At 36.6% G+C, this 22,561-nt stretch overlaps 1 protein-coding gene across 1 annotated transcript in view; it reads right to left on the bottom strand.

Annotated features, from left to right (window-relative positions):
* ANO3 (anoctamin 3) overlaps positions 1–22,561 on the bottom strand; it is a 90,370-nt gene that overhangs the window by 23,456 nt on the left and 44,353 nt on the right. The window contains 7 exon segments of the mRNA XM_036383753.1: positions 5,970–6,030; positions 6,905–7,001; positions 11,231–11,365; positions 12,524–12,645; positions 16,035–16,090; positions 17,510–17,616; positions 18,894–19,025. Coding sequence (XP_036239646.1) covers positions 5,970–6,030; positions 6,905–7,001; positions 11,231–11,365; positions 12,524–12,645; positions 16,035–16,090; positions 17,510–17,616; positions 18,894–19,025 — 710 coding nt within the window.

The raw sequence follows: 22,561 nt of genomic DNA, 5'->3' as shown, positions 1-22,561 counted from the left end.
CAAGTGATAAATCAGTGAGATTTCTATTGTATAACACTAACTTATTTTACCAACTTATTTGGATCTTCAATGAGTAACTTGGTTTGGTTAAATAAAACTATTTTAAAAAGTGAATTTCTTGCAGGTTCTCTATAAAATAAACTTTGAACTCAACACCATGCAACCCTCCTGTGGAATGACTCTCATTTTTCTGCTTTTAAGACAGCAATGGAACAGAATTAAGACTGAGGCTGGAGAAGTAAAAGAAACAAGCAAAGGAAATAGTTCAATTACAAAAAAACCATCAGTCTCCAGTACAGCTAAATTCACAGAGATTAGTTCTGCATATGACTACCACAGTAAGTCCTTCCACCACAAGTCATGCTCCACCAGCAGCTGCCAATATCAAAGAGAATGTATTGAAAAGAACAGAAATTATCAGTGGAGCAAAAAGCAGATCCCTGAGGCCCTCTGATGGCATCACCTTCTCTTCAAATGTGTCAAAAAAATTGGCATAACTCAGCCACAAATATCCACAGAGTGTCTTGAGCAAAACTAGAACAACAGGTGACTTTTCTGAAGTGACCAAAAGTGTTGCAGCTACATTCCTTCCACAGTGGCACCGAGTCATTCCACAGTCATCCATACCATGCCCGGGGGCTTTAGTGCTCCCAGTGATAACTCTTCAGTCAAACCCACCACACTGTTCCCCATCAGTGTCATCCTCACATCACCCATGGTGAAGCAGGACAGTTCTACCCCAAATTTCAACCCCATTCAGCAGACAACAAAGCTAAATCATAATTCCAGCAACCCTCCGACTGCATCACCAAAAGATGCCGATGAAGGTAAGAATCTAACTAAAATCCAAGTGCTTTAATAAAATTATGTAATGCTGAAATAAAGCCTTTTTTTAAATTGAACTGGAGGCTTTATGAGACATGTGAATTTACAAGTGACCTAGTACAAACTAAAACTGAAGTTCACCTGAAATAAAACATGTACTTTTCAAATTATTTACACTTTAATTAATTATTTAACACTTCTCAGAGTGGGAGAACCTAGTGACAGATATTGCCTGTTTTCACTGGAATGGACCTTCAAAGCAGATATGTAGAAACTAGATTTAAAATATACAGCACATCAACTTATTAAAGTTCAGAAATTTTTGTGACCAAAGATGACTTCTCATAAACAGTTCCAAAGGAATTACTCATTGTGCATTTAATTACCAAGTTAAGTATGCGTGGGAAAACAATGGAATATAAAATTGTCATTGCACTTTTCTATCCTGCTATTCTGAATCAGATCTTCAGGAAAAGAAAAGATTAGAAGGCACAGTAATTTTTAGTATTAATTAGCTTTCAAGCTTTTAACACAGGACTGAAAGTACAGTTTGTACTAAGAACTGAAGAATCATCAGACTTTCATGTTTCCCATCATAGTTAATACATAGCTAATAATTACAAGGCACCTGATTTTTAGCTAACATCAACTGAAAAGGAATCAGAGTTGGAGAGCACGTTCACTTCCAAGAAAAACTGAGTATCTTGAAGAAAAGTGTTATGAAATTTGAGGGAAAATCTTGAAGAAATGCATTTATTCTGCTAATTAAACAGGTGCATGAAGCATTACTGAATTTTTAACTTTGCACACATAGAAACTGAAATTCAGAGGCTGCAATTTTAACTGCTGTCTAAAATGATAACAAATAATTGCATCCAAGGAATGATTACTGTTTTTTTTTCTTTAATTAAAAAATAGTTGTGATTCAGTAATTAAAACTGAAACCTTTGTATTTGATTAAAAACTAATTTAGTGGCTTTTTTCCTAAATCCCCGTTATTCCCCCAAACTTCAAGGATGGAGATGTCTGTTTTCATTTACAAAGGCAGAGAGTTTCTGCAGATAGGCTGGTTTACTTATAGCTTGCAAAGTGTTTCAGACCCTTGCTGAAAAGTCTCACTCACTGGTTTTATAGATTTATTATTCCCATTTAACTGTTTCATCTTTGTTTCTTTTTCTCACAGAGAAAAACAAAGAAGAAGCAAGAGCTGGCATCTCTGCAGGAGCCGTTTTGGGATCTGTATTAATCGGCCTGGTTGGATATTTTATATGTGCTACAAAGAGGCCCGAGTCATTTTCCCACAGAAAATTCCTATTTCCCACAGACATCTCTATGCTGACACGAGGAGTGACCCAGGTAAGGAACAGCACAAAGTGTTTTGCATAAGTGTTTCTTATTTCTGCACAGGGCTGCTTAAATTGTCTCATCTTACTGAATTATTAGGATATCATCAACTCCAGCCCAACTAGCTTTCAACTGACATTGATTTATTATTTAAAAATTTTAGCTTAACCAGTATGTCTCTTAACTCTCTATCTCCTCCTTACAAGTTATTTCTTTAAGCACTGAAATATCAGGAAAATAGTATGTAGTATCAGTGAACCTGTTCAAAGAATTGTGGGCAAGTATAAAACTATAGCTCAAAAGCTCTCCCAAACCTTGATTAACTGAAAAAAAAAAATAGACTCTTTAGTCATCCGATGTCAGTTACAAAATTAGGGACGAAGCTACATCTGTTTTCAGAAGCAAAACTATTTTTAAGAGGTTTAAAAAGATGACTGTTTTTGTCTTCTCCATGAGTATGTAAAAACTTGTACTGAAGGGCAATCACAGTCCAAACATCTATATCATGTTCCTGGTCCTTATTTTTAAATATTTAAACAATTACTGAGAGGCCAAACACACCTTTTTTTTTCTCATAGAAAATAAAATCAAAATAAATTTTGGCAATATGCCCTTTCCAGCTTAAAAGCAAGAGCTGAAAGCTGCCAGAACATCAGATTAGGAAGCAGCTTTGAAAGCTGACCACCCATGGGAGTGCTGAATGGGTGTTGCTAGAAGGACATGAGTTATCTTCAGAAATAATGAATCAGGGCCCTCATCTCTTCCTCTCCCCTATGTTAAAAAGCATTTAACTGGACTTACATGTGATACATGTGAGTGACAGCTGAATTAAACCACGAGGTAGTGATTCAGCAGATAGTGATAAACCCAGCAGATAGTGATTCAAATCTTTCAAGCATAAATAAAAAAAACTTTTATGTTATTCCTTCAGTTCTTCACTAAGACAACTCTCTTGAACCATATAATAAGAGTCAGAGGTGCCTCACAGCAGACAAGACAGAGGAAGACAATGCAGGGTACCCATCTGATGGCATTCCAATGGCTGACATCACACCATCCCACCCTTCATTGCAATGCTTGCTTCAGATTATATTCTTGCCTGTTATCTACATCCCTTTCATTTTTCCCAAAACAACCTGGCCGTTGTTACCATACAGCCATTACTGTGCAAACAATGTCTTGAAAAGTAAGGAAAAATCACAAGACACATCAGTATTCAACAGGCAGGGTTCAGTAGCAGAGTATCACTCCTCTACTTTGTAATTAAATGATCAACCTCTGCTTTCCTGGAAGGATATTATACTTGCTTTCTTAGAAATAACGAAGAAAAAGAGCAGGTAAGATTCTGCTGTGTAACTTTGGACAACAATGTAATAGAGAAACATTTGACTTGGACTACAATGATATTTTAGTATCAATACAAAAAAACATCCTCAACTTCACTACTTTGAAGTGAAACTATTCCATCCTAATATAATTTCTATCTGAAAAACGACCCAGGTCATTATTTTCCCAAATTTACATCTGTACCTTCTTCAGTGAATATGCCAAGATTGATTAGGTTTACTTGGATTATTTAATTTGGATTACTTGAAGTTTGCTGGGGAGGATGGAATTACTGAATAAAATGAGCTACATCTAACCTATACTAGATTACACTGACTTACTATCACCATCAATGGGAAAAAAGATTACAAGCTTCTATTCCTCCATCAAACAGATCTGTTGTTTGAATTGCAGGCTGGACCTGTAGAAATTATTTAAAATGTGTCAATACATATTAGATAGAAGAATTACTTAACAACAGAGGAAAGGAATTATCTCTGATACATATATAGGTATCCTAAAAAGCATGGTCCAGTTCTTTCCAGCTAAAGAGTAAAACTATGGCAACATAAAGCAAATAATTGCATAGATTATCTGCTTGCAATTACCAGATGTGTCTAAATAGAAAGAAAGAATATGTAAAAGAAACAACTGTAAAGGCACAGAACAAACAAAATAAAGTGCAGAGAAAACTACCCATGAGGGATATGTCCTGGTTATTATGCTCTGCTAAAACACTTTAATTAGTGTGGAGACTGTGGATCACACTGAAGGAATGGAATTATCTCACTGTCTGTGAATGATGCCATGAGGTTTTATTCAATATGTGAGTAAATTACATGCACATAACACTCCAGAGAGAAACTATGTCAGTCATACTGAATATGAGCAAACCAGGTATTTATTTTAAATATTAAAGATTTCATCCCATATATGCAATTTTGCCTTTTTTTTGAGTTCAGTCATAAAAACAGCATTATGTCCCATCAATGCCAGGACCTGATTTCTAACACAGTATGCAGCATGTTTGGAAGCAGACTGAACATATGAGACAGATTAACCCATATTACACAAGAATATCACTCTGATGCTTGAAATGAAGAAATATTTAATCCTCAGCTTCCACCTCCCTTAGCCCATATAATACCATCTTTCCTGTGGTAAAGCAGTGTCATATAAGCAAATTACTCCTCACACTTCAATCTTACCCTCAGATGAAAATGGAAAGAGCTCTCTTGAAGGAGAACTTAGAGATGAAGAAATGCTAGGAAGCTACCTCTGTTGTCTGCACTGCTAACTATATCATTAAATGCACTGTATTTTAGGAATTTTTCAAAGTAATCATTATTAATTGGAAGACAGTAATAGCAAGATTAGCAATAAATGAAGAAGTATGAATGAGGAAATTAATCAAAGTGTGCCCTTTAGTTATAATACGTTAATTTTTAGTAACCCAATCGTAATTTTTGCACATATGGGGATGTGCTTCTGTTCTCCATGTAACTATATGATGTTTTGCTGTTGTTTGTACATTGTTACTTGCTTTTACCATGCCAGCCTCCAAAATTTGTGACATTTGCTCTTACTTAGTTAGAGTCATTAATACTTATTCATACACATTACATAAATAAAGATGTTGTGTACCATTTAATTCAAAACTGTGAAACTCTGGCTTGAATGCAGACAGCTCTATGTGTGTGAACTAGTGTCATTTTCTCAGTATTTATACAAACATGTTCATTGTAGAACCCAGTTATCTCTGGTTCTGTTCTTCTTCCCTATTTCCCAGCAGCAAAATCCTCTTAGCTGCAGTGAAAGCTAATTCTACTGAGGATTTAATGCTGGGCGCATTAAATCTGTCTTTTATGGCACTATTACACTGAGAGGCAGGACTGTTTTTGGTAACTCCTGCTCAGCAGTGTCCTCTGTGGATGCACCCCTGCTTGGCTTTGAACTGCACAACACGATGTGTGCGACGGCAGTGGGAACATAACAAGAGATTCAGACTGAGAATTTCAATGGAAATAGCTTAACTGCAGTAAGCACTTAACCTCAAACCTTTCCTATACCTTCCTCTAATTAGTTTCTATAAAACCATTCTCATTTATTCTATAAGAACCCTCTACAAGATATGTTTTTGATATTGGCTCAAGATCAGTAACACTACCCACATGTTTTCCTGCAAAAGGACTTTGGCCTAAGTAATATAAAATTCAGGCTTAAAGACATTTAGGACCCTAAAGACAATCATTACATTACGTGTTTATATACATACATTTATATAAAAGGTGTTACCCATTACTACCATAGAAATTTAAGTTAATGAAAATGAAAAAAAATTCGTTTGTGTGGCAAAATCATAATCCTTCTTTAACTTTTATCCAGAGCTAAAATCTCCTTTGTCAAGTAATCATATAAAAGGGTCAGGTGAACTAAAAATAAAAAAAAAACCAACAAAGTAAAAATGTACTTACCCCAAATTGCCATGAAAATCGCAAAGAAGACAGTCCCTCCATTATCAAACAAATGTGTAACCTGAATTAAAAAATGAACACATCAGGAAAAAACAATACTGCCACCTCATCTTTTGCCACAAATAGTCCCAGAGTAGACAACTGACATCAGAAACCAAAAGCTAAGCTTTCTCATAAGTAGCCCTACTAGCATGTTTCTTCTACCAAGGTTTGTCAATGTCACACTCTGACTTCCAGTATCATTTGAAATCTGCTGTTCCAGACTATTACTTTATGCATCACCAGTCATTTTGTTTCACAGACACTGAGCTATTTTGTCCATGTCCAGACAGACTAAAATTTCATCCAGAATTCTTGTCATATGGTAGGTCAAACTTAATCTCAACCATTTCTATTTTAAGGTTTTTATGAGCTAAAAAACCTCTTCACTTTTCTCCATCTACATACTTACTGTCTCTTGATTCCATTTTGTTCTTCTACCTAGGTATTTTGCAATTTCTGGTGTGATTATTTAAGTTTGAAGAATAGATTCTTGCAGCAAAATATTTAATTGTATAAAATCTTCACATTAGTTTGACAGACCAAAGCAGGAGCAAAAATTCAAATAGAAAGTAAGCAAAGGAAACAGAGTAACAAGATAGTTACAGAGAAAAGTAGAAAAAACCTTACAAAAAGTTTAATTATGAAGTCCTCAAAGAGGAATTAATTAACTTGATGAAAATAATATTAATTTATTTATAAGAAAATTCTCACAGAAAGGAATTTTAGAAAAACCCCAGATCACTTTAGAGCACTCCCACATTAGAAAGATGCATTGCAAACGCTGAAAACAACATCTGTAGAGAAAAAAAACATGCTTTTTAGGAAACTTGGCAGAAACAAGGGCAGGCATTTTACAAGCACAATCATCTTGATTGCAATAACACAATAATTACCTTGGCATATATGCAGCTTTCGTTGAGTTTTTGTAGTGTGCAATTGCGTTCACACATAGGGCACATAATGGTTTCATTTGCCTCGCAGATCTCTTTGCTTTAGTATGAGAGAGGAAAATAAAGGTTATAAAAACACTTCTAGCATGCACAAGGTTTTCTGAGCTATGCCATTTATATTTTCTGTTTGTCAACAGTGTGTGCACCACAAAACTGGGCAAATAAAATAAATTAAAAGTGAATATTTGTCTTGGAAAGCCTAATCCCAAATCAGGAACCTGAACACTATGGGCCATAGAGTAGCATACAATATTTCTGGGCATCATGTTACACTTCTCACACTAGCAAATTCTCTCCCAAATATCTCAAACAGAAAAACAAAAAATTTCTCAATACCCTTCAAATGCATTTACAGCCTATTTTTCTAAATTATTATAAGATACCAACATTCAGAGGATATACAACACTGGTACATCTACATTGATCTCAATCAAATGACATCATTTGTATGAAATTGAGCAAAGAGAGAGACACTATGACAAGAGGCAAAAGTCAGTATGAGAGGGGGATATTTGCACCCTTTTGGTGGTACCCTTCCTTCTTCTCCATTTCCAACTTGCCCATGGCAGCAAGAGATATGAACTACAGAGAGAATCTTCTGATACACAGAGGGCAGTGACTTATGGCCCTGTGCTGAGATGAGATGGGCTCCTGACATAGGCTGATACATATATATATATATATATATCACATATATTTATATATTATATTTATATCATGTTTTTATACAAATACATATATATATATAGCCAACTGCTAGCAGACCCTGAGCATGGAGCACCACAGGCAGACACTTGGACAAGTCATGAGCAAGACAAACTAATTCTTAGATGTGATATCATTCTGCATCACCCTTGAATTACTGCTGCACAAAACCTATGGCTGGCATGGTAAGCAAGGTTTGGTTCCATGGCAGTACATGCTCCTGCATTTGCTTATTACTTCGCTACTGAAACTGTACTGGATATCTGGAAAGAAAAGAAAATTATTGTTTCCTGCCTGGAGCCACTAGAAGTGGGCTGATGGCAGCTTTCTGCACCTGAGAGGTGAAGACACATCACTGAGCAAAGTATCCTTCTGCAAAACTGATTTGATCATCTGTTAAGTTCAGACTTTGTAGTACAAAAGACAGATAAAAAATAGGGCTTTGGGATGGAATTTATCATACTTAAATCAACACTTCCTAACAGCCATGGATTCCTCATATCAGGCATTATAAACCTGTTTCACATGAAACAGTGTACAGCAGAAAATACTGAATCTGGGGCAACATGCCAGTTCTGACATTGCCATAATGCTCTAACATTGTCTTTCAATTTCTAATTTCCACTGGGTTTCGTGTGTTCAGATTTTTTAAGGTAACATATCCAATTCTGTTTCTTCCAGATTGCTGCTGAAAACTGCATTTGTGTATGATGATAGCTGAAGTGCTTAAAATCAAATGATAGATTTTAATACTCTTACAAATGCTTATTTAGAATTTTCTTTAAAAGAATGCAGAAACACCAGATAAATAATCTCTCAATCCCAGACTACAGAAAGAATAAGAACAGGTGTGCAGTCCTAATGGATGACTCCTGTCTGCTCTAGGTACAAAGTTTCTCTCTAATCCTTACTTACACCTTCCAGGCTAAGTAAAAAAAAAACACAGCAAGGATATGGCAACAATATCTGTTATCAGTGGCCTTCAGAATTGCCTAAGTACACAAGGTGATACAGAAAACATCTACACATATTTTATCAGGCCAGGCATAATCAGCTTGAGTCACACAGTTCACAGCTGCTCTTACTAACACAGTTGTAGCAACACACTGACAGGACAGTGCTGTGCCATGACTGACCAGAGGAACTGCGCACATTCACACAATCAAAGGCAGGTAGCACCTTCTCCACACAATTAACACATCCAGATGGCAGATGTGGGGCTGCCACAGAGCACGTGGTTAGGACTTCTGCCATAACCCATCCTCTGACAGCATTGTGAAATGAACACTGGCTAATGATAGCTACAATAAATATATGAATATTCACCTTCCCTTGCAGGCATGCAGGGCTTATATGAGGGTTTACCTAACTTTGAGTCTCCTGTTTCTCACACAGAGCACGGAGGCCTGGGGCACACTGGCACTCTCAACACTGAGGTGCCTCACGATGAGACCCAATAGAACCAGCCCCACAGGAACACACTCAAATGTGCTTTGTCTGTGTTTTCTCTGCAGCTACTAAGCAGCAGCCAAGGGAATAAAAATGAGGACAGAAACCCTCAAAAGCTAGCCTACCTCTGTGCTCGTTTACAACACCCTGCAACCTTCAGCAAGGAAAATATCTGTGGTTTTCTGTTAAAAATGAGTTGTACCTGCAAGTCTTCCTGGGAGAAGCATATGACACACAGGAGGTGATTGCCCTGCTCTATTCTGTGCTGGTGCAGCCTCACCTGGAATATGGTGTGCAGTTTTGGGAGCCACAATATAACAAAGATATAAAGCTCTTAAGAGAGTCTCCAAAAGAGGGCCACAAAGATGGTGAAGGGCCTAAAGGGGAAGCCATATGAGGAGCAGCTGAAATCACTTGACTTGTTCAGCCTGGCAAATAGGAGACTGAGGGGAGATCTCACAGCAGTCCAACAGCTGGAATCTAACAGCTGGAATCTAACAGCTTCCTCTCCTTCTGGTGACCAGTGACAGGACCAGAGGGAACGCATGAAGCTGTGTCAGAGGAGCTGCAGGTTAGAGGTTAGAAAAGGGTTTTTCAATCACAGGGCAGCTGGGAACTGGAACAGATTCCCCAGCAAAGTGGTCACAGTACCAAGATTGACAGAGTACAAAAAGAATTTGAACAATGATCTCAAGCACATGGTTGGATTGTTGGGGCAGTCCTATGCAGCCCCAGGAGATGAACTTCAATGATCCTTGTTGTGAATCCCTTCCAACCCAGGATATTCTATGATTCTATGATAGAAAAGCACATAATAGCTTACAGTTTGAAAGAATGAACTTATTAGAAATTTTGTTCTTTCTCTTGGGCAGTTGCCAATGACACATCTTTCTCTTCCACAAGGAAGAAATACTAAGCTATACCTTGATAATAGCAGATTATGGCCCCTTGTTCCCCCTTTGTTGGAATTGTGCCACCCTACATGAGACAAATACAAGATTGACAGTTCAACAGCTGTGGTCTCTGTGCTCTAAGAACAGGCTGATCCTCGACTTTACAAGCACTGCATTTTGAAGACATTTATGATGAAAAACAATCCTAATACAGTATCTTAAAGATAGCATCATTTCCTGGCTGTTAAGTTTATTGCATTTAACTGTATTTAATGTGGTTTGAATTAGTACGGTTTCTCACGAGTTTGCTGTACAAAGCAAGCTTAAAAAAAAGTGTTCATTACAGCATTGTAGAATATAATAACTCACTGTGAAATAGAAGTTAAAGAAAACTCCTTAGATAAAACATAATATGGTTTTGCTTAAAGCCAGAGAAACAACATTATCTATTAAATCTGACTCCAAGTATACATACAGCCTAAGCACCCAAACTGCTTGGAGCAACAGCTGCAATTGTAAGAACAGATACTGATACTGTCTGATAACAGCTAATGGAATACTTTGCAGTACAGGGGATCCTCAGAGAGTTCCCAGAAATACAGTCAGCACTTGAGCATCCTCATCACAACATCTAAACTGACACAGAACCCCTCCCAGAGTAAAATCACAACAGTGGGAAACTTGAAACTTGGTTCATTTTATGTGGTTGCAATCTCCCTGAAGCTCAGTCTCCTGGCTGCAAGTTACATCGACACAGGTAAGAATTTTGTTAGAGTCCAAGTTTGCCACTATTAATGAGGAAGGAAAAAAAGACATAGGCTAAAGTTGGAGTTTAGTAACTGTACTACACTCTGGAAGTTATAGGAAGATGGAGGTAATGACAGAACATGGCTGTTTTTTCACCCATTTGCTTTAATTAGATCAACAACTACTGCAGTATCTGCAACATGAGCATTGGTCCTTATAGATTGGTCTGTTTTTCCTTAGTGGGAATCACTGCAATGCAGTGATAAGAATGGCCACTGCCAGCAGTACATATTTGCCTTGATGCAAAACAAATGTACAAAGTGTAAATACTTGACTCAACAACCCAATATTCTATTAAGGTCATTCTTACATTATTACCATATCTGCAAAACATTTAAAAGAACAGCAATCTAAGTTGTGCCAGACTGTGCTTAATTAACAATAGGCTCTTAGATATTACTAAATAGAATTTTACCTTACTTGGCTGGAATCCATTGTAAATAATCCATAGAGGAAAACGAAGAGCCCAACCAGGGCAGCAGGAATAAGCATTCCAGTATACCATCCCAGCCAGGCAAAATACAGTCCAATTTTTTCACCAAAGTATCGCCTACATGAAAAGGAAACACATATATTGCTTAAAACTAAATTTTATGGTGATTTCTCTCTATCTCAACTGTCACAGCAGTAGAATAATTCTACCAAGGAACTATCATGAGAAGTTTCTGGCAAAATTGTCACTTTACCAAACAGGTTTTTTTTCAGGCTAGCGTAATATTTTACTGACACTAACTGCAGATTTATGAGAACAAGGATATAACTGCAGTGACTCTGTAATTGCTATGTTCTTGCAATGACTAAGTAGATGGAGTAGTAGCAACATTATTAAACAGAGGATAGACAGACAGATGGATGTACATAGATGGAAAAAATCTGGAAAGGGATAAGGTAAGTTAGTATGACCTAAGTATTCAATTAAAAAAAAATTATGATAGATAATCATACATAGATAATATGACATATTCCAACTACTATTAGTGAAAAGAATGCTCTGAAAACACAAGCTGAAGACTGAACTTTAATTCTTCAAAACTTGGGTATCAATTGCCAGAACAGATCAAATAGCAGTGATCAGAAAGTCAATCAAGGATGAAACAGCATAAAATTGCCCCATGGCACATGCTTAGCTCCACCAATAACCAGTTATGACTCAGATCAGGAATAAAAACTTAGAGCAAGGAAAATGAATTTCTGGTATTCAATGTCAGAGGAGAAAACTGTGAAACCCAAACATCATCATTATTTAACTTAAATTATATGTATTTCTCTATTTTACATTTGGTAACCTATGACACTAAGTCTAAGACATAAATAAGAGTTATTTAAACCCACATGGAAAGGTTAAAATTGGATTGTATTTTAAGTCCTCTGCATGTGGTCACTCTGACTGTCCATGTGGATAAGAGTCTGCTTTCAAAGGTGCTCTCACAAGGGCCAAGTGTCTCTCATCAGCAGACCACATTACGGGTTTGTATTTTAAGTTTCACACTGCAAATTGTTGAGCAGTTGGAAGTACATGTTCTTTAGGCAGACTCATTTGGAATTAATCTACAAAAGACCACGCAAAATAAGCAACTTTGAGAACTCCAGCCTACCCAATAATAGAGAGCATCTAAATGTTATAGGAAAGCATAAGGAATTGATGAATATAGTTGGCACACTGTTGCCAGGCTTTTTGTACCAGAGAAAATCTTCCAAGTACTAATACCTGATTAAATCAAGAGGTTGATATTTGTACCACATTCCCCACCGTGCCCAGCGCTCATACAAGAGGTGTCTGTGATTCTGTGCTCCGTGTGTTTTGATGGGATGCCTGCTTTTGTGGCTTCCCTGAAAAAAAACCACAAAGAAATGTAAGTACATTATCAGGCACTATGGCAAATGTATACCTTTCTTAGATGATTTTTATTATAGTTTTAATAGAAATGTTCTTTATATTTAATAAATAGGTCTCTTATTCTGGGCACATCTGGAACATGTCATCAGGAGCTAAGGCAAGCCTGACATAAGAGGCAGGGTTACATACACTTCTGAAATGGTCTGTTTCTCTAATAATTAATACTGAAACATAGTAATACAAGACTTTAAAGAAGTACTCAGCACTGGTTTTATTTCACTAATAGATGCCTACTTGTATGCTTTTGCCTATTTAAATATTTCAAGAAATGCTTGTGGTATATTTTTATTCCTTCTAGAAAATTTTAAAAATTTCTAGTATGTCAGCTCTCTTCTCCTAGATTTTTTCTATCACTTTCTTTCACTACTGTTGAAGGTATAGAAAAATATATTCTTTCTGTGGTACATACTTTCTAAGATGAAGGAAACAGAATTGGCATTATTTTGAAGCTACGTAGGACTCTTGAAGCATTAAAAGCAAAACAGTCAGTCTGATCCAAAAGGAGTCCTTCCAGGCCATGTCTGACATTTATAGACCACCAAACAGACTAAAAGAATAGCCTCATGCTTGGCAGTCAAAGGGTATCACACACATTTGCTAGAATCATCTTGAGCAGAACTCTTGCATTTGTAATTTTGCTCCAATTCTGAAGCAGGATATATCCCTTAGTTGAACTTTTTCTCCAAACAACTTCCATCACTCAGCAATGGTAAAGAAAAGATTTCATCAATTGTTGACTGCAAGTGAGCCAAGTAATTCTTATAAGGAGAGCAGAGTTCTCCAGCACCCACCTCAGTGATCAGACAGATTCTTGACCCTGGTAGATGCAGGTAACTAAGGCATTTAGATTTTTATCAGATTTGAAATCTTGAGCACTCCTCAAAGTTCAAAGAACACCATCAACTTGTTGCAATCTGCTGGTTCTTTGACTTAAGAATGAGTTAAAAACAAAGCTAAACATAGCAAAAAGTCCAAGTCCACTCCTTTCTCCTTACAGTCAGCACAGTAGCATATCAAAGATGCCAACACTGAGTGTGACCTTTGCAGCACCTAGGAACATCCAGGAAGAGCACATCAACTTATTCTCACAGCAGGCTGGATAAATTACTTCAAAGCATTACCCAGAATTACATATTTTCATTTTTTTTTCCTGATTCTTTCTGCACTGTTACCCATAAAAGAGTTAAACTCAGCATTCCCACTGGGATGGAATTTTCACTCTTATTTGTTCATGTGGGAAAGAAAAAAAAAATTAATTGAGTGTTCCACCACTAGTCCTTAGCATCAGTCAAGGAGCAATTAAGGTAAGAGTGGCTTAAAACTATGATTTCACTAATTTTAACTGAGATGTGGAAACAGTAGCTTATGCCATAACAAAGGAACATGTAAAATGGATATGACAGCACGGCTTTGATGCTAGAGAAAGCTTCACAGGCTTTTATGGTAGTCCAGCCAGCTTTTCCCTGAAGTCAGTAAAGCACAGCTGAAGCATTAACAATGATGTTACATTATTTATCTAAAAATACTCCTTCTCTGTATTCCTAGGAATTAATTATTAAAACTAAAGTATTTAAAAATTAAAAAATTACTCTCAGCCATTTGTAAAGTCTTTGAAACATGAAACCAAGTCACAATATTCAGCTAAAACACCCAGAGTTCAGAGCTGTAACCACCATGTTCCTAAGTGTGGAATTTGCAGACAATCCCGACAAGGGAAGAGATGACAATCTTGACTCCATATTTCAGAAGGCTGATTTATTATTTTATGATATATATTAAAAGAAAATGATATATTAAAACTATACTAAAGAAGGAGAGAGGAGACCTCAGAAGGTTACAAAGGAAGCAATGAATAATAAAATCTTGTGACTGCTCACAGCCTCGACACAGCTGGCTGTCATTGGTCATCAAGTAAAAGCAATTCACATGCTGGGTAAAACAATTCTCCTAATCACATTCCAAAGCAGCAAAACAGGGAGAAGCTGAAGCTTCCCAGCTTCTCAGGAGAAAAGATCCTAGTGAAAGGATTTTTCAGAAAGACATCTGTGACACCTGAGAGCATCTCAAAGACTGAAGATGTGTGGCTTGCTTCTTCTTTTCAACATAAGAGGGTTTTCTCAAAACCCTCTTAAGTCAAACATAGGTTTTTAGTTCATTTTGTGGGTTTCCAGTCTTCAGTAGAGTTTTACACTACTGGAAAAAGCATTGTCAAGTGTAGCAGCATGGGGTTTAGATGGTGGTTGCTGCTACCTCTATCTCATTTCCCAAACAGCATCTCCTGTGGAAAAGCCACTTGGGTGAGCATTCAGGCAAGGCAGCTAAGTCCACACATCACAGTCACCACAGCTGGCTCAGCAAGAGAGGCAAGAGGGCCTTCTGTAGGGTCAGTTCCAGCCAGGATTATTTCAGCACACTGAAGGGGAACAAGGGACAAAAGACCAACCATGTGCTCTGCACAAGGCTTTTATGGGAGGGCCTATGGGGGTGGTACCAAGGGAAGAAGGGGCTGGCCATAGGGATACCCCAACCAGTGAGGAAACAGGGAAAGGAGAAACCAGGGAAAGTTGGGACAAATGGGGAAATGGGGATCAGTGTTGTGCAAGACTCCACGGGGAAGTCTTTTCTGTCCACCCAGGTGCAGAGAGACTCTATGCTAAGTCTCTCCAGGGGAGAGCCCTGGGGATTTCCCTGAGGGGGAAAGATCTTGAGGATTCCACAACTCCTCTGTTTTTCATATTATGAAGACTTCCCCAACGGACATCTGCAGACGCTTAAGAGGGAAACATAAGTAAAACAATAAAAACCAAATCCAGCTCCTTCAACAGCCTGAATAGTCTTTTTGAGAACCATATCTAAATAATAGTCAGTCTCAGTGCATATTAGAAATTATCCAGAACTATCCTGAAAATACTAAACAGAAAATAATTAAGCAGTCTCCCTAACCGTGATCAACTGGCCAAGCTATTAGAAAAACAAATCCTTTTGTAGGTGGCAAGCAAAAATAATTTAATAAAACTAACTGGAACAATTTGGAACAACTGATACTCTGCTTAAGAACTCAACAGGCAATGGTGCAGCTCATAAAAATCAGAAAATAATTATATCCTAATCAAACCAGAAAATGTTCCAGGATGTCACTAAAATATCCAAATTATCCAAATACAGAAAATTTTAAAAGCCAATATCAAAGTAAAAGCTATAAATAAAAGAGGCATCAACAAATTACAATATGAAATTAAAAGTTTGCAGGACAGAATTAAAGTAAGCACTAGTGGAAGCTATAATCTAAATATGAAACTAAAAATCAAATTAACCAGGTTACCTCATGTGGTGGAAATGCTGCTTCATATGTGCCATTATTTAGTAACCTATTAATACCTAAAAAAAACCAAAAAAGCATTAGCTCTGAAATAAATTTTTCATACACATTTTTCAAGTCACATTTGGAGAACATAACTTAGTGTTAAATGATAAGAATGCTGCTGAATGACAATAATGACAATCAATAAACCCACCAACTACTTCAGCAGGTACTGCTGATGCTTTCAGATTTCTGGCTCTGTCAAACTAGAGAGCCACTTGCCAAAGCACCAAAGCCTGAAAACCTTCTCTCAGGGCTGAGTGCTTGTACCAGATTGATTGTGAGAAAATAGTTACATTCACACCGTATTCCTCAGAGCATATAATTCAGATTTTATGGGTAACCAGATGATCTGATATACAAAGTGGTATGGATAGATAATCCTTGAGGTAGTGAGACCCTTGCAGGGTTAAAAGCTATTAGGTAGCTATTTAGCTACCAGCTAAAACCTGGTATTTTTAAATATAAGCCAGCTGACAATTTCATATCAGAGCAGTGCCCTGTGCCAGACTGACTACTGCATTTTGGATCCGTTCCTAGAGCCATCCTAAAACCAGATTTGTTGTACTAGCCCAGCACATTATAAAAATCAAAAAAATAAATAACCATTGATAGGTACAACAAAAAGATTCAATAGCTTTTAAGAGCAAATCTGTAGCCAAAAGTTTCCCCAAGAAACAGGTACATATGGTGGAATACAGATTTGTCTCTTCAAATATAGAAATTATACTAAACTAATCTTATAATGAAATTTCCCATCATCAACTTCAAAGGTGCTAAATATGAACACTTATTCTTCCTGTTTTTCTTACTACTGCTTTTGTTCAGAAACTCGAGTAACAGTTTTCTGTAATTGAAATCATCCAAGTCTCTGAATATTAAATCTTTAATTTAATTCCTGCAGAAAATATAGAAAATCATGCATACATTCCCTGGTCATTCAAAATGAAAATAGGTAGTTAGACCTTCTAAAAACTAACACTGTATTATGAGTGTTGATATAAAGCAAATTCAGTCTTAGATCAGCTGTCTCTGAGCTACACAGACACCTCAAATAAATTAAGTGTAGCACACATTGATTCTACTGGACTGAAACTGATGGACAGTAGCTGAAATAGCAGGATCAGTCCTTGAAAACATTGCCAGCTTTCTGAGGTATATGTAACCCTTACTGCGGCTCTCAATAATGTAAAGTTACAATAATCTCTCCAATTTATTTTAATGAATGAGTAATTAAGTGAAAAATACTGCAAATTTTCACAGAGATATTTAGGTAGAAAATGATGGGACATTGTTTCAATTCTGTTACTGTGTGAAAGAAAAGATTTCAAGAATAGGAAAAAATTAATTGAGTTTATTCAAATGGTATTTCTCCAGGCAATTAAAGATGAACAATTTTATAGCTTTGGCTTAGGTAAAAAATACAACATTCTTACCCATTTTGGATTTTCCATCTTCATACTTCGTTCTCTGTAGCACATGATGCACAATTCTACTTCTTGTGGAATTGCTGAAGAAGCTGTCTTTGTTGTTTATCGTAAAACTATTAAAATAATGAATGTCTTAATATTCATAACAATGCACACAGGTTGAAACATAGCTGTTCAAGTGTTTTCTTTTTACAATGATTTAGTGGATGTTTACATTCCTTAGACATAAGGTTATACAAAGTTACAGCAGCTGCAATGAAGTTATCCTTATCACAAATTGAACCAAAAATGTCCTCCTATCTAGTTAATTACTGTTCTGGATATAATTAATTAAATAAAGATCTTCAGTAACAGTGGTGGCCTTAAATTCAAATTAATTATGAGTTGACAGTTGTCTGTGCAATGGAACCACCAAAATTACTATTAAAAAAAAAATCCACGCACTAGAGGCTTGGGAAGCGACTCCACAACCATTTTCCCTTAAAGGATCCCAGGATGGAGCCAAGTAAAGCAGCCTTGGCCAGATGGTTCCATTCTGGACACGAGAAATCTGATATGCAGGGGTTTCTTCCTGCTCAGCTGTGCCAAAAGTGGTGCTACTACAGTTCATTACATCAGCTAGCTGATTGAGGAAAAAACACCAAAACCAGGGGATTGATCCAGTGCAGTATAGTAAATTACTGGGAAAAAAAAATTGAGACTATAATGCACTTACTCTGTTTTTCTGGGGTAAAGTCAGTTCACTACCATTTAGGTTCTTTACTGAGTGGAAAGTCCTGTTTATCCTAATTCATATTTCTACTTGAAATTAACTTTTCTGTTCTAAAACAGTTATCACAAAATAACTTTAAATTAAGAAACAGAATTTTAAAGCCTAACTTTATAGGTACTGAAAAAAAATATATCACATTTTAAATACAGCATTGTCAACATGCTGATTTGAACACATAGTTTTGTTGTATATATATTTGTATTTTCAGAGGCAATAGATCTTTTTAAATGCAGATCTGGTAAGAGAGAAAAAGAAAATCATCACTGGTCTTAGCTTGCTTCTGGTGTTCCAAATCTCAACAGGTTTTTGCCTATGTAAAGCAAGTAATAAGCACAGAAAACTTGAGCAAGTGTTTGCATTTTGTAATGTAAGGGAACAAAAAACCAAAAACTTCTAAACTAAAATGGCAACATTCATCTTCCCATCACATTTCAGATGATGTTACTGAGTGACCATCAAGTAGCAAGTGACAAAGAGCAGATTTTCACTTGAAGAGAAATACGATACTTGGTACTGCCCGTGACCATCTGTCAGCAGCTCCCTCTCTGGCCCTTGCTCAGAAGTGAGGAACAGAAACCCTTGTGGTGCGTGGCGCTGCCTGCCCACCCCAGCACTCACTGGTGGATGCGCGCACGGCTGAAGGGGGCTGTGTAGCAATCTGTCTCCTCCAGATCAGGCAGGGCCTCCTTATCCAGCTTCATGGGATTTCTGGGCAGCCAGCTTTTCAGCTCTCTGATGTTCCTCTGCAAACTGAGACAAGAAGAAGTCAGGTTGACACGCTCTCATTTCCTCGTCATTTCTACCAGCAGCACTGCATATTTATTGACATCGTTCTAGAAATGAAATTAAATGAAAGCAGGAAACTTCCACGTAAGTAAGCAACAGAAAATAAAGAGTCAAAAAGCAAAATGAACAATATTTATTTGCAATCCATCTTGAACACTTTACTTGAGTAAAACTCATCCTAAAATTAGTGGGATTGTGGCTCAAAATGGGACTGTGGTATTGAGTCTGCAGAAATTAATTTTCCAAGGTAATTCATCTGGCAGAACTGTAGATGCTTATGCTTTAGCCGAGAACATACCTAGCTGCACTGAACAAAGCAAGTGAAACTCCTCCCCACTCTCTTGCTGGCAATGTGGACACTAAAATGAATAAAATTTTTAAGTATATTTGAGAGTGCTAAGGATCAGATTATGGTTTTCTGATTGCAACAAAGATTTCCCCTGCAAAATTTTCTTAAAAATCCAAGAGCTGATATTGCCTTATGAAACAGTATACCTAAATATCAAATAAAAAAAATAAAGGATATGTTACACTATTTAGGCAAGAAAACCCCTAAATATGGCTTCCTCCAGATTCTTAAAAATTGATACTACAGAACACAAACAGAACATCAATGCTGTATCTTCAATTAAATTACATACTGGCAACATAAATGTTTTTTTTTCTCTACTGGCATGTTGCCGAAATGATGTCTCAGGACATCATTCATACATGTGTAAATCCAGTCAAGTGCAGTTAATTTTTTAAGTGAGCAAATGCTCACTTGAATTTTGCCCTCCTTGCTCACCTATACCTTTTCATATTCAATTGCAATGCAACATGGTTATTTAAGGAATTGACTTCAAATTAAATGTGCTATATCATGACACAATAAGCACATCAGAGATTCAGAGAAAGTCTAAATTTGAGAAAAACATTCCCCAAATAGTATTTTTTTTTGTGGTGGAATTCAGGTTCTACTCAATGAATATGTATGCATGATATATAAAGCATATATATTTTACATCCACAAGAAGTGTAAAGCTAAGCAACAAATTCTTTTCTCTGAGGTGAATACCTCATTGCCTGGGCTACGCAGAAGCACAGCTATACATTTCATAATGCCCATAATAAAAAGTTACATTTCATAATGTTATTTATATTTCATAATGTGAATGCAGCTATTTTCATAATGTTCCTAGTAAAGACTATAAGTGATGATGTGGTAAATTGCTCTCATGCAACAGAGTAACCCTTATGAAAATACTTCTTATTATCAACATCAACAAAACCAGAAAACCCCCACTTCGCACAGTATCAGATAAAAATTTCAGCCAAATGTGGGAGAAGGATTTTAGAGTTACATTTAAAATTCTCAAAACATCTTCTTGCTATATATTGCAAGATATTGGTGCACATTCTGTTGTAACTGATACTGCACTTGAGGGACACCACTTGTGTTCAACACCAAGCACTGTAAGCCAAAGAACATCATATGTTCATGAAATTGGAACACAGAACACAGTTCAGAGGCTGGTGGATTCTTAGTGTCTCCTTAATAATACCTCAGTGAGTTGATTATCGTTATTAGTTCCAGCAGAAGCTCTCTTAGTATAGTTGATATAAATGCATTTTCTCCTTTACTCTCTTGAGCCCTTTTTTTCTGTTGTACGCTTACTGACTTTTTAGTCAGAATCCAGAATTCTTTTTTAATGAGGAAAATATGCAGATGCATCAGGAAGAGAGAAAAACAGTGCATCTAGTTTCAGATTTTTTCATTATGAAAGTACTTTAAAACTGGTTATGGGAAAAGCCTTGATCACTTCTCCCATACAAAAATCTAAAAAAAAATTTGATAAATATTATGTTAAAAAAAGACAGCTCTTGTTTAAAATTCACGACTGCTTCTTTTAACATGAAAAGCAGCATTGGAATAAATTAATGCTTGTGTCCCCATTACATTTGCAGTTTCTCTTCTGAGAAAAAATATAATGCCTTTAGTACTAGATAGCATAGAATATTGCAACGGAGAATGTATAAAAATTATCCAAGAGAGACATTTTTCTTATGTTATTTTACTGTTGAAGAAGAAACAGTATTTTCATGGAGCTTGCCTTTAAATACAGATTTTTCCCTAAATCATAGGACTAAGTATTAGCATTTTTACTCAGAATGACTTTCTAGGTTTAAAGTAGCAGTTTAAACAGATTCCTGACTTAATCTGCTCAATGTATCCTATTTAGCTACAGTAAAAGCAGAGAGAGCTGCTCTGGGGAAGTCAGTAGTTCAGGCAAGGAGATAAAAAATGTCCCACTGGGAATGGTGCTGCAATGTTATGGGATACTGATTCAGGTATGCTTTTACTGAAACCACTCCAGCTGGTGCTACAGGAACACCTCAGACCAAGGGACAGCACTCTGAACTGCATGTGCATTTCATTCTTAGCTATACAATTTAATATTTTATGAAGACACTTGTAATTTCAGCTTCGCTCAACTCCCATTCTCAGTTTTACCGATCTGATTTGGTGGTTAGTCTTTTTTTGCACAACAAGCTCACCCAAAAATCCTTGCAGATTATGCTTACTCAACAGACTGCAATGCAAAGAAACACAGTATATAGACGATTTTAGCATTATCTGATCAAACTCATGGAATGAGATACCAGAATTAAGCAGCTTCAGCAGTCATGTTAGGCAGCTTTGACAGCAATCATCACCCAGCAGTTTGCTTGGTGTTTGTGTCTCTCGAGACTGGCCACAAGTGTCAGCTACATGCCACCAAGTTACCTGGGCACAGTGTATTTCCATGTAATGGGAAACATGTTAGGGTTGACAGATTCAACATACAGACACAATCATCACTACCAAAAAAATAATCATACCTTTGTTTACTGGAATGATATCAACAATTTCACTTTAGTGTGCAGACTGAAATCCCAAAGATTTTAAGTCCTCTTGCAAAGCAAACTTACTGTGGGTCAGGTGCTGAACAAAGTCATTTTTGGTTCTCTATTTTTAGAAGTATTAAGTGATTTTAACATTTCAGTGGGCAGAGTGCAGCTGCAGACTAAGACAACTATATTTTCATTTTCTTTTCCTTGAAGCCATCCTTTACCAGCATGAAATCAGCAGGTCCAGTGTTGCAATTACAAGACAGTTTTACTAGATTAGTCAGTCTTCAATCTGAGAGCTCAGACAATTTTTGATACCAACCCTATTTATAGGTATATTTCTTTCCTTTGAGAAGAACAAGTCTTTCCAAATATTGCTCATAATGAATATGATAGATTTATTTCTATAGTGGGATTCTGTGGATAGAAATCAAGCTTCATAGAATTAAACACAATGTCAAGGGCTTTTTGAAGGTGTGTAAATAAACAGACCACATAGATACCACATAAAGGAAATTAAGTATTACATTTTTCTTGTCTTTTCATTAATGCACCTAATAATCTTTTGCAGATCTTTTAAAGAACATTTATAGATACACATCTACCTATCATATAACTCTGTCAATAAA

This window comes from Molothrus ater, chromosome 6 (genome assembly GCF_012460135.2).
Source record: "Molothrus ater isolate BHLD 08-10-18 breed brown headed cowbird chromosome 6, BPBGC_Mater_1.1, whole genome shotgun sequence".
Taxonomy (NCBI): domain Eukaryota; kingdom Metazoa; phylum Chordata; class Aves; order Passeriformes; family Icteridae; genus Molothrus; species Molothrus ater.
The sequence above is the reverse complement of the archived record's forward strand: the minus strand, read 5'-3'. Positions and strand labels throughout refer to the sequence as shown.